General features: G+C 44.7%; 1 protein-coding gene across 4 annotated transcripts in view; it reads left to right on the top strand.

The window, feature by feature from the left end:
* The window catches only part of LOC128431278 (dedicator of cytokinesis protein 9), a 34,862-nt gene that overhangs the window by 9,915 nt on the left and 12,289 nt on the right, over window positions 1-12,658 (top strand). For all 4 annotated transcript variants that reach the window (XM_053417553.1, XM_053417552.1, XM_053417550.1 and 1 more), the window contains exons 2-22: window positions 208-324; window positions 3,540-3,629; window positions 4,435-4,517; window positions 5,506-5,575; window positions 6,181-6,276; window positions 6,685-6,819; window positions 6,909-7,083; window positions 7,383-7,438; window positions 7,909-7,983; window positions 8,074-8,214; window positions 8,741-9,076; window positions 9,178-9,260; window positions 9,602-9,724; window positions 9,828-9,907; window positions 10,003-10,190; window positions 10,684-10,749; window positions 10,852-10,944; window positions 11,168-11,279; window positions 11,394-11,512; window positions 12,283-12,369; window positions 12,445-12,534. In XM_053417553.1, coding sequence (XP_053273528.1) covers window positions 295-324; window positions 3,540-3,629; window positions 4,435-4,517; window positions 5,506-5,575; window positions 6,181-6,276; window positions 6,685-6,819; window positions 6,909-7,083; window positions 7,383-7,438; window positions 7,909-7,983; window positions 8,074-8,214; window positions 8,741-9,076; window positions 9,178-9,260; window positions 9,602-9,724; window positions 9,828-9,907; window positions 10,003-10,190; window positions 10,684-10,749; window positions 10,852-10,944; window positions 11,168-11,279; window positions 11,394-11,512; window positions 12,283-12,369; window positions 12,445-12,534 — 2,328 coding nt within the window. In that variant the 5' untranslated portion in view covers window positions 208-294. The remainder of the gene's footprint in view (window positions 1-207; window positions 325-3,539; window positions 3,630-4,434; window positions 4,518-5,505; window positions 5,576-6,180; window positions 6,277-6,684; window positions 6,820-6,908; window positions 7,084-7,382; window positions 7,439-7,908; window positions 7,984-8,073; window positions 8,215-8,740; window positions 9,077-9,177; window positions 9,261-9,601; window positions 9,725-9,827; window positions 9,908-10,002; window positions 10,191-10,683; window positions 10,750-10,851; window positions 10,945-11,167; window positions 11,280-11,393; window positions 11,513-12,282; window positions 12,370-12,444; window positions 12,535-12,658) is intronic.

Raw genomic sequence — 12,658 nt, 5'->3', positions numbered from 1 at the left:
CATGTCCGTCTCTGTGCCAGTTCCTGCTGCTGTAGATGTCAGCCCGTCACTCTGTGAGAGGACAATGGCGACTTGTTGTCCAGACAGGCAGCACCCCAGACTCCCCTCATGTGTACACTGATGAAATGGGTTAACTCCACCTTTTGTTACGAGTCACACAAACTTGAAGGTGAAACACGGACTGATATTTTCTCTTTGCTCCTTTAGGTCAAGCCGAAGATCATCGAGCCTCTGGACTATGAGAATGTGCTTCTCCAGAGGAAGACCCAGATCATCAGTGATGTTCTGCGGGACATGCTGCAGTTTCCCACCGACGACTTCCAGGTGAGACAGACCCGCTGAGCCCTGTGTGGAAATGATTGTTCAGAGGTCAGACTCTGACGGATCACCTTGAATCTGGGGCATGATATGGTTATTATTTCATTTGGCCACTTTACAAGTCCAATATTTAATCATCCACGCTTTGTTTGGTCTCAACCAACTCTTAAGATCTGAGTCTTTAGCTGCTCAGTGCTACGATGTGATAGCTTCAGCTGTGGCCCTGTATCTGAAGACTGATTGCATCACAGCGGTGGGACCAGAACCTTCCATTTCCAACGCTCCTTCACATGCGTCAATGCAAAGAAAGGAAAAACATCCTTTAGCTAAATCAGGTTGATTTTAACACATGTAGGCAAATTACCTGGGAAACCTGTGTGTGAAATACACTTCTACATTTGCTGCATGTGATCGTTGGCTCTGTGTCTTCTAAACATTTGCACGCTTCACAGATCTGCTGCCTGTAGTCAAAGGAGCTCAGAGACTGTGTCAACATTACATCACCACAGTGCTGAGAAAGGAGCTCAGCGGGGTCCACTCCCAGTTTGAGAGCAGGCGAGAAAAACACAAAGAGACTCAGGCTCAAATGTTTGGCATTCTTCAAGTCGAAAGAAAAAATAAACAAGAAGAAATCAAACTTTTAAGAACAAGTCTGGTGATAATCAATAGGTCTGACTCACCAATCCACCACGTAGCATCAATTATGAAAACTGTAGAGCAGAGCTGGTCTAGGAAATTCCTTCCTTTCTTTCATATGAATGAAACTATGTGTTTGTGACCAGCCTCCTTGTTGTTTTGCACACAATAGACATACTTGTGAATTAAAGTTTCTGCAACAACAGAGAAAGTGCTGGGGCCGTAGGGCGGGACGTTTTACAGCCTACAGTCCGTTTTCACACTATTTCACAATCAGTAGATGATGAGTGGTTTTCATTACAAGGCCGTCTACAGCACACAGCCATTAGTAACTGCCCTCTGTGTGTGTGTGTGTGTGTGTGTGTTTGTGTGTGTGTGTGTGTGTGTGTGTCTGGCCCCGTCCGTCCATCGGTCTAACCTGCCATATGTTTTACATCACTGGGCTTAGAGAGGAGAGGGAGGGAGTTGGCCAGACATGTGGGTCCAGCGTGTGCACGTGCTACACAGATTCACACACATATTGAAACACACACACACACATGCACACACGGTAACGGGCCATGCAAAAGAGAGCGTGGCGGAAGGAGGTAAAACGAGGTGAAGCGTTGACCACCATAACTTTCTCTAAAGGTGCATTAATGGAGAAGGGCATATGCAGTTTAAATCTGGGGCAAAGCTCAAAATAACATTTCAGTTTAAAACAGGTTATTTGTCCGGTTTGGAATGAAATTTGATATTTTGCTCACCCACAGTCTTGAATCTTTTAATCCTGCAGACACATAACTTTACATTTCATCACTTTCATTGGTCAAAGTGAAAAGAGGACTTCAGAAGACGTCTCTCCTCCCGTCCCTCACCACTCTGCCCAGATATCTACATGTTAGTGAATGTAATCTCTCTCTGGCATCACACTATCTGCCCTGCAGCGCCACTGCCACTGGGAAGAGACTCCTGTGGCCCAGTGGAGGCCCATCAAAGTGCTGGTTTAATGACTGTGAATGGAACGCTGTTAATTGGCAGCCAGCAGTTCTTCCTCACAGATCGTTGACAGTGAAGTGACAGGCAGGCCTTGTGTGTTAAATGGTTTGTTATTGAGTGAGTAGGTGAAAATGCCGACTGGGTAAAACATGGAGCTGCAGCATCGCCTGTGAAGTGTCACACTTCTAATTGATCGTTCACCCATTAATGAATATTCCCCCTTTATCTAATCCCCCTTTTATAATCTAGCATCGCAGTGAAGCTCAGCCCCTGCAGTTTTATCTTATCCCCTTTTATGTTCATTATTTTATATTATATTATATCAGCTTCCTATAAGAGTGGTAGTCCATTGATCTTCTCACAATAAACCAGGGTTAAGTTAAGTGGAATATTCTGTTTTATACGCAGCTATAACAAAAGCATAACACAGTATTTTCCAAACATCAGGTCAAATCGTTTATTGCCAAACCGCTGCATTGTTGGACTGAATATTTCCCTTCAGACAGTTCCTCATTGCCAGTGGTTTATTAGAACTTTATTTGACCTGCGCACACACAGGACTGAATAAACTCAGCTCACTGACAGGTCTCTGATAGTTGTTGTGTGAGTGAGCTGGACACACGGGGCCAGAGGTTCAGTAACTATATATTTTCCAGTGTGAGAGTCGTAGATTAATGACAAAACTAGGTCACTGTGCCACTGCGTCCCACTCATCTTACTGGGCTGTGGAGAAAAGCAGTGAATCGCCAAGTGGGAGCAATGGTGGTTGCAGCGTCCAATAGCTGAGGACAGTCTCTGTGCCCTGAGGCGCCTTTTGTTCCCCGACATGGATCCTCGCTCTCCTCTCTTCAGCTGTATGCGTCTAATAAGACCAGCAAGGGGAGGAATGATGACTGGAGCAAGAGAAAGCTGCTCAAGATTCCCTGCTGTATCGTTTTTTCTCATATCTACTCAAAAAAAACAATAAATTCTTTAATTTCTGTTTACACATATAAAGATAATTGATTTAAACTGTACTTGGCACCCAGAAGAAGCAGGACAATCCACTTGAAGCTGCTTTGGCCACACTGGGAAGTTTGGCTTTGTATCTGAAATAGAAAATAGAAAGTTGGGACCCTTATTGCTTCAGGAGCGTCCATTTCAACATTCCTACTCATTAGTTTTAGATGAGAGTTAGTTATGGATAAAGCTTTTATGTTTGTGCACCAAATATAATATTTCCCTGAATGTAGAACAATCCTGATCCTTTTAAAATCTGGTGTAGGTGAAAATAATTTTTGAAGATTGGAAACACACAATCCAAAAAGAAGAGCCTCCTCATTATTGACGCCTTTTCTCCTGTAGAGATGTAAAAAGCTTCAACTCATATATGGAGAAATGGACAAAACTCTTTTTAGAATCACTTATGTTGCAAACACATAATTCTCAACTTCTTAAATATAAGAAAACCATCAGGATAATAGTATTGTATTAAATGAGCCAGCTGGCGATTAGCTTTGCGTGTATTGGAGGTTTATGAGCTTTAGAAGCACCGGCAGGTCTAATCTGATCTGCCAATCTCTTCTCTCAGTCTGTTCTTCATGCCAACTCTCCGTCTCTCTCCTCAGATCTCAACCCTCCAGCGCCAGGGCAGGACTCTGTTCTCCACCGTGCCGGAGACTGCTGAGAAAGAAGCTCACTCACTGTTTGTCCAAGAGGTAAAACCAACACATACCTGGATTCGTCCGATCTTTACTTTGGCCAAAGCCGAACCTGGCCCATCTTTTTGTTTGGAAACACAGGTGCTTTGCCTCTGTTCAGAGAAAGCAACTGACTCTCACACCGTGAGTTAGATACCGGAGCGCAGGCCCAGATTCATTCCGCTCTGTTTATAGTATATAGTGAAGATACAGCCGAGCTGATGAGATTTTCAGAGAAAGCTCATGAAAAGAAAAACGTTTGTCGAGCACTCAGATGAACGTGAGACAAGGGAAAGCCGATACGGTGCATGTCCAGCATGTTGCTGTTAGCCTTTAAGTGACCTTGCAGCGGTGTTCTCCACCCGCCCATGTCTCCTGACACACGGGTGTATTGGCCACAGATGGCGTCCACGTCGTGTTGTTTCAGAGGGGCTGTGTGCTGGGGCATCTCTGGGTGCGGCCTGATAGAGCCCGATAGGGGAGAGTCCCCCACCGCTGCGTCCAGGAGTTACATCATCACTACATCTGGAGCTGCAGCGTGACCTTTTCTTTTACAGATGTGATGTTCTCTTTTCAGAATTTATTTTTTTAAGTAACCCCTTCCGTCACTCAACATGTGTATGTAAAGAATCTGTTCAGTTTTCTGTCTATAGGGAAGTTTTCTCCAGTTTTTAGGCACATTTGATGCTTTCAATTTTAAAAGTGTATCTCAACATGGATCCTTTCGGATTCCTGAGTCCGTCCATGTCTGGACTATGTTTGTACGCACATGACTTAATTTGCTCTTGTTGAAATTGCTCCGCTTCACTTTCTGTCTCTGCAGTGCATCAAAACCTACAAGTCCGACTGGCACGTGGTCAACTACAAGTACGAGGAGTATTCTGGAGACTTCCGTCAGCTGCCAAAGTGAGTGCCCCGTCCACTGACAGGTGTTTGCAAATGTAAACCAGTTTACTGACAGGTCCATTATCAGACTGTGGGTTTATTCTCAAGTGATTCCGGAGTTAACCGCTTTTACATTTCTCTGCACGGACATGAATAGTGAAGGAAGACACAGTACATTAGTGTTCTAAGATGCATGTCAGGAGAGCATCAATCAATAAAACTAGATTTAAAAACTATAAAAAATAGCATTTGTTTACCAACAAAGTATTGCAAACATAAAGAAATCACTATTCTTTGTATGCTTCAACCACCTCCAGGGATAATGGAGTTTGCATGTGTCTGCATGGCACCATTATTTTGGGGGTTGGAGGTTTGGAGATCCCTGTGTTCAATGACACCGGCCTTTGTTTACACCTCAGAGAATGTTTTAGTCTGAACACTAGAAACACGGAAGCCTGTGTCTTAGAGGCTCTGCAACAACAATAGAAAGCTTCCTAGGTATTCTTTTGCCAAGGATAAGCAGCGCTATTCTGGGACTGCCGCTGATTGATGCCGTTAAAACGTACAGGAAATCTCACAAAGCAGTATGTGTCCTAGGTCGAGCCACTTTCCTTAAGGACAGGAATGTGCTTTGCAGATGTTGCGTGTCATGTTTAAAACGTTGTCGAATAAAAACGAGACAAGCCCTGGCCTTGGCCTTGACACTGTTTATACTAGAAGTTCCCCAGAGCACGCTGGGTCCTGTAAAAGTCAAAGGGCAAACTGTCCGTCTGGGGTTGGAGCTGCACTTAAGAGAAGCAGCTGCTATCTCAGCCACATCCTGAAAGGCTACAGGCATTTCTAAGTAGCTTTGAAATAATTGTTTCTTAGAGGCTCCTGACTGAAGTGTCCCAGTCAGGAACTAGTGAATATTCCACCACATGAAGTCCCAACTATTACACATTAAGGTGGAAAATCAGTTGTGCATGAAACGTTGACTTTGAAAGAAAACCTTTATGTTTCCTCTCAGTAAGGTGTCAAGACCGGAGAAACTGGCAGCTCATCTGTTTGAGGTGGATGAGGACGTGGAAAAAGACGAGGTAAGTTCATCCGGAGCTTTCTCCTCCTCTCGTTCTCACGGTTCACTTCTGCTCATGTGAAGGCCCCAGCTGGCTCTTCAGCAAACGCCTGAAGTATTGAAAACAACGACCCTGCAGAGTCAGGCCTCGCTGTTCAATCACAACACAAAAAATATTCTTTTAATTTATCGCACCGTGCTGTGTCCTTTTATTTAATTTCACGAGCCAACCTTTTCTTTTCCTCAATGCTCGAGGCCCAGGCCCTTTCCAGGAATGAGCAACGTCTGCATGACACTTGTGGAGTTTTACGAGCACATCCGTTCCAGATAATTACCTTGCTTTAGATATTGATTTAACTGAAGGCCAGTGACCTTCAATGGACACGGCGTCATGGCTGAAATCCCCAGAGGTTAATAAAGTGCAGTGTAGATCTTAATGTTGATTTTAATGAAGAGGATTCTTCTCAGGATTGAACACACAGTCACTGGCCTCCAGGGCACTCAACAGATTTTCTAATCCCAAAGCAAAACATGTTAATTAAGTGTTGGAGTGCGTGTATGAGATAAGAAGACATGTGTTTGTAGTTCTTTGTTTAAAAGCCCTAATGTGTGTGTCTCCTCCTGCAGGACACGGCCTCCCTGGGATCCCAGAAGGGAGGAGTGTCCAAACACGGCTGGCTGTACAAAGGCAACATGAACAGTGCAATCAGTGTGACTATGCGTGTGAGTACAGAAGAGTTAACGCTTCAATTAAATCCAACCTCAATTAGATCCACAACTTCTGACAAACACCTAATGAATGATTCAGGTGTAAGCAGATCTTTGAATAAGCTGTGAAGGGACACTGTCCGGTTAGAAGCTCCCTTATTTTAATCATTTGAGGAAACATAAGTGTATGAGGGAGATTCCTTTTGAATTATAATGTGGAATAGGAGTAAGTTATTGATGCCATAATGAAAAAGTAACAGAATTTTAACTTAAATTTTCTCCAAAGTTCTACATTAAAGCTACTTGAGACTTGACATTCAGATATTGGAGGTCATCCTGAACAAAAGTGAAGTGAAAGTTCTTCTAGGGAGAAAGAAGCCGTGTGGTTTTGTCTTGTTAACGTTCTCCATGTTCCTCCTCTAGTCTTTCAAGAGAAGGTACTTCCACCTGGCTCAGCTTGGAGATGGATCCTACAACCTCAACTTCTACAAAGATGAGAACACCTCCAAAGAACCCAAAGGAACCATCTTCCTTGATTCATGCATGGGGGTTGTTCAGGTAATGAACCTTGTGCACAGTAGGACCTTTAGATCCTGGGCTTCAATTCATGTTGAATTAAATCTGAAATCAATGTTTGTTCCTTTTAGAACAGCAAAGTGCGTCGGTTTGCCTTCGAGCTGAAGATGCAGGATAAGAGCACGTTCCTTCTGGCTGCAGACAGCGAGGCAGAGATGGACGAGTGGATCGGAACCCTCAACAAGATCCTCCACAGCAGCTTTGAGCAGGCCATGCAGGAGAAGAGGAACGGAGACCTGCACGATGGTGTGTTCCTTTCCATTTCATCCTTGTTTTCAGTAGCAGCTGAATTATTCTTGCACGTCTTTAATTCCCCCTCCTGGTGGTGTTTGTGTCTGTTTTCTTGTCTTTGTCTCTTTTGATGCTTGCTGCCCCTCCAGCCACTTGTCTATTCCCCAGTGGAATCATTTATTTCTTCAGTCAGATGCTGCAACAGTTCTTTCTCTTGTAATTCTCGTTCCCTCCTCATAAAGAGGGACCAACACATCATTATGTTTTTATATAATTGCCTAAGCACACACGGCTCGTGTTGATCTCTCCAACAGATGAGGAGCACGGAAAAACCGACCTCACCCCCGGAGGTTTTCAAGACAGCTTTCAGGTAGCCTGTTTCTTCCATCTCCACTAGCATGTTGAATCGATGCTCAGCACATAGCTGGGGCCACGAAAACAAACAGCAGCTCACCTTATGTGGTTGTTTGTTGAGGAGGGGCTCTGGGTGTCCACATGACTTCCCTTGGACCTGGAGCTCAACTTGCAGCAGAATAGCTCAACAGCTGTATTTGGGAGCAGGTCCCCTCGTCTTCCTGTTGGTGCTAACCAAGCAAACATCTGGTTTACTGTGCACGGTCTAAATGTAGAGGCCAGACGAGGTCAGACCCAGGGCTGCACAGGCGTCCAGCAGTGGGACGTGGCAGTCTGAAAACAAACATTATGTATTTGCAAATTCCACATTGACCTGCTCTCATGAATGTTTCATACCATTAATGCATCAAGTGACTAAGCAGACAGTAACATCATCCCATCCCTCTGCTCACTGATCTATACCGTGTTGTGCTTTGTTTACGACAGACCGCCCGAGATATTGAGTCCAAAATGAGAAGTGAAGCTCGCCTGAAGCTCTTCACTTTGGACCCGTACACACAGGTGATGAAGAAAATACCTGACTGTGAAGCTCTGTGCATTATGTGTTGACAATATTTAAATGACCTGACAATATCTTCTGTGTCCATATAGAAATTGGACTTTTCTGGCATTGAACCAGACGTGCGTCAGTTTGAAGAGAAGTTCGGGAAGCGCGTCCTGGTCCGCTGCAACGACCTGTCCTTCAACCTGCAGGGCTGCGTCGCAGAGAATGAAGAGGGGCCCACCACCAATGTACGTGAAATACAGCTGATGGCATTTATTGATCTATTTTTGATCGAGGTTGACAGATGAAGGCAAACGTCTGTAGGATGCCCACGTGTTTACAGGTACAGGTACATGCTAATTCTTTAATTCTGGGAAACATCCTTTAGCAAACAAGGTCTAAATCAGTCAAGAAGATCCCAGTCAGCTCAGATGGTCCACTGGATCGGTGTTGTTGGCTAAAGGGAATGGCAACCAGCCTCCCACCATGCATTAGCACCAGTCTGACTCTCCGATGTCTCTGTCTCTGTAGAAGGAGTCGTCCTCCGTAACACTCGGCACTCAGCCGGGAAACCACAGCCATTAGCTCTGGTACACTCACGCTCACGCTCACTCAGAGATGGGTTTGTGTAACGGTCATGGCGGAAAGAGTGAATGGGCAAATGAATTACATCAGTGGCGATGGAAAATGTGAGATGCATTAGGACGGATCTGCACAGTTAGTTTCTACTCTGTTCTTGTCTCATCTTTCCCTTCCTGTCCTCTTTCTTTGAAGGTGGAGCCCTTCTACGTGGTCCTGTCCTTCTTTGACGTCCAGAACAGCAGGAAGATCTCAGCCGACTTCCACGTGGATCTCAACCATCCACTGGTCCGACACATGACAGCAGGTTCTGGTAACAGGCAGGAGGTGCAGATTAACGGCAGTGGAGGTGATGGAGTGCTGAGTGGCCACAGGCTCCCAGAGGAGGCTCTCCAGTACCCCAAGCAGGGGGTGTTCTCAGTCACATGCCCCCACCCAGAGATCTTCCTCGTGGCCAGGATTGAGAAGGTCCTGCAGGGGGGGATTACTCACTGCACTGAACCCTACATGAAGAGCTCGGACTCTGCTAAGGTTTGCACACTCGGCGAGACAGTGAGAAAGTAGCTGTAAATGAAATTGTGCTTAAGTAGAATGATCCACTTGTAAAACTAATCCCTTGTGTTCCTGTCTAGATGGCTCAGAAGGTGCTGAAGAATGCAAAGACAGCTTGTAACAGACTGGGACAGTACAGGATGCCATTCGCCTGGGCTGCAAGGTGGGAAACACCACTGTGCATCAGTCTTTGAGGAAATAGATAAACATACTGGGGGAATACAGATCAGTGATGCTGTCATGTCTGTATTAATGATTTCAGACATGAACTCTATCAAATGTCTGGAAATTTGAGAGCAGGCAATTTCCAGAGTTTGACTGTAAGCATCTGGAAACAGCTGCTGTTGTACCAATTAATATAAACTCTTAAGGGGACTTACTTACACATGTACTGACACATGATGATTTAATACACTTCATATAAATTGAATGGAAACTGCTGTGAAGTGAGGTGTCTTCCATCTCCAGTATATTCAATGTTCCTCTGTCTTTCCCTCCCTGCAGGCCTGTGTTCAAAGATGCGTCGGGAACATTGGACAAGACGTCTCGCTTCTCAGCTCTTTACCGACAGGACAGCAGCAAGCTGTCAGACGAGGACATGTTCAAACTGCTAACTGACTTCAGAAAGTCCGTTATCTCCCTTCTCTCTCCTCTTTCCTTTTGAGATATTATCATAATTAGTTTTGAGATGTTTTCATAATTGCTGCTTCTCTCTCTGTTTTCCCAACAGACCAGAGAAAATGGCCAAACTCCCTGTGCTCTTAGGGAACTTAGATGTAACTATCGACAGTGTGCCCCCGGATGTCACCAGTAAACCCTTCTCAATATTTAGTAAATCACTGTCTATTTATAACCGTAGTACTCTGAGCCTGACCTCTGTAACTTCCCTCGTTTCCTGCTTGCAGATTGTGTCACTTCCTCCTACATCCCGGTGAAGAGTTTCGAAGGCGACGGGCCGGGCAGCGCTCTCCTGGAGGTGGAGGAGTTCGTACCCTGCATCGCTAAGTGCTCCCAACCATTCACCATCTATAAGAACCACCTGTACGTCTACCCCAAACAACTCAAGTACGACGGGCAGAAATCCTTCACGAAGGTCTGTGCAGTACAGATGCGTAGCAGTAACACTAACAGAGGCTACATGGCTCACTCCCTTTGGAAAGTAATGCTTTTGTTTGGCAGGCGTTCTCTTATCGTCATCATTTTGTGTTCCTGCTCAGCCGGGCCACTGGCAGCCGCCTCAAGCTCCTTCAGCCAAGCAGCAGAGCTGGATAGAATTATCCCTGTGCAGAGCAGCAGCTTCTGATTAATGCATTAACAGTGGGATGTTGTTTTCACTAGGTCAGCTCCATATAGGAACCTGCCTTCTCTCCTTCATCTGTCATCTCTGCCCTCTTTTATTTTAAACCAGAGCTGCCTGTAATATATTTCCCCTCCTTTCATTGAAACTAATGGACATCTGAAATGCACACAGAAGAACAGTGAGGATAATGACAGGCGTGAAATTGGGTCCAGGACAGCGGGGATGTCATCATGAACTAGTTCTTGCTTTTCCTTTTTTAATCTGCCTTCTTTCTCTTTTGATTCAGGCCAGGAACATTGCTGTTTGCATTGAATTCAAGGATTCTGATGAAGATGAGGCCCAACCACTGAAGGTGCATGAACACATCCTGTACAAAGGCTGCACACAGTGAAGTTTCAGTTGTTTGCATTCTGCAGAAGCTCATGTTATCTCCTGTGTTCTGCATCTTCTGCAGTGCATCTATGGTCGTCCAGGAGGTCCTCTGTTCACCAAGCAGGCGTATGCAGCCATCCTGCACCACCAGCAGAACCCGGAGTTCTACGATGAGGTGACATCTCATTATCAGTGTAATCAGTACTGTGGGTCATTTGATATTCTGGTTTTTAAGCTGTTTATTTTGATTTATGGTGTGACCTCTCACCTTCTTTCATGTTGTCTGAGTTCAACTCTGGAAACGCTCAGCTGGCATTTTCTCCCTTTCATTCTCCTCAGCCAAGCTTCCTCTGTATTAAAGCACCAACCTCAGGAATCTGTGTTTCTCTCCCCATCAGATAAAGATGGAGCTCCCCACCCAGCTGCATGAGAAGCATCACCTCCTCTTCACCTTCTATCATGTCAGCTGTGACAGCAACAGCAAGAAGAAAGACCAAGTGGAGACTCCAGGTCGGAGCTTTGAGTCGGAGCAGAATAAAAACAAGTGCAGAATACAAATAACAATTTGTGTATCTGTCTGCTGTGGATAATGTGTGAATATGTGACTACACCTCTCCTCCACAGTGGGAACCGCCTGGCTGCCTCTGCTGAGGGACGGCAGGGTCATCATGAATGAACAGCAGCTGCCTGTGGCGGCGAATCTCCCCGCCGGGTACCTGGGCTCCCCGGATGGTGTCACCAAGGTAAAAGAGAAGAGGTTGCAGGGTTTTGTGTGAGTCAGTGTTTGCTGCAGTATTTGTTTTTTTTAAGTAGAGTCAAGTGCTTCAGACCGAAGTTGTTTTCTAGGTCAGATTGTTCTCACGTCTTCTCCCCAAACACTTCTCCAAGAGGATTCAAATGCAGGTGGTGGTTAATGGATGAACATCCCATCACGTCTGATGGGATTGGGATGTTATACACGTCCAAAAGGGTTTCACATCATAATCCGATCAGTATTAAAATGAATCCAGTAAAGCTAACAGTCAGTATCATGGCACCACTTAGGCAGGGATAATGCTATTATTGTAAATCCAATGAAAACTGATGTATTATGTAAACAAAGTGCATTTAGTGCAGAACAAATTCAATTTTAACCACTTTTTAAAAATTCAACAAGCTATGGCAATTTTTCTATTTAGGAAGCTCATATTTGCATTCACATAAATGTGCCATAAGAAGAGTTAATGGGCAGGACACTGTATTCTGGACACTACCCGATTATTATGGGCTGTAAAATATGGGGAATAGCAGAATCTACAGCGCATAAAAAAGAAAAGATGGAGTTGAAAAATATTAATTTAAACTAGCTAACTGAACAAATATGAATTATGTAAAATATGTGACGTGTATGACACAAATTACTCTTCTGACCTAAATCAGTGGATTAGTTATTATATAATGTTGTATATGGTGTTTCTGGTTGATTGACATAGTGTTAGTAGTAATAGTAATCTTTTCCCACTTGTTATTGCAGCACTCCGGCTCAGAGATCAAATGGGTAGATGGAGGAAAACCTGTGTTCAAAGTCTCAACTCATCTCGTTTCTACAGTTTACACTCAGGTACATACACATCTCAGTGCCATAAACATGCTAATAAGAATGAGATATGAATTAAAAATAACATGTTTCCCTCAGGACCAGCACTTACACAACTTCTTCCATCACCGTCAAAGCATGGAGACGTCAGAACAAGCATCGGAGGGGGAGCTGGTTAAATACCTGAAGGTTTGCAGAGCTCCTCTTATTTCCAATGCCCCGGGGAAATGGGACGCGCCCTTTTTTTATTCATGCCCCGTCAGATGCAGTTCTTTCATTTCATGCCACAGTCTACTTCTCCCTCAACACTTCA

Source organism: Pleuronectes platessa, chromosome 24 (genome assembly GCF_947347685.1).
Source record: "Pleuronectes platessa chromosome 24, fPlePla1.1, whole genome shotgun sequence".
In the NCBI taxonomy this organism is placed as follows: Eukaryota; Metazoa; Chordata; class Actinopteri; order Pleuronectiformes; family Pleuronectidae; genus Pleuronectes; species Pleuronectes platessa.
This window is presented reverse-complemented; position numbering and strand designations above follow the sequence as displayed.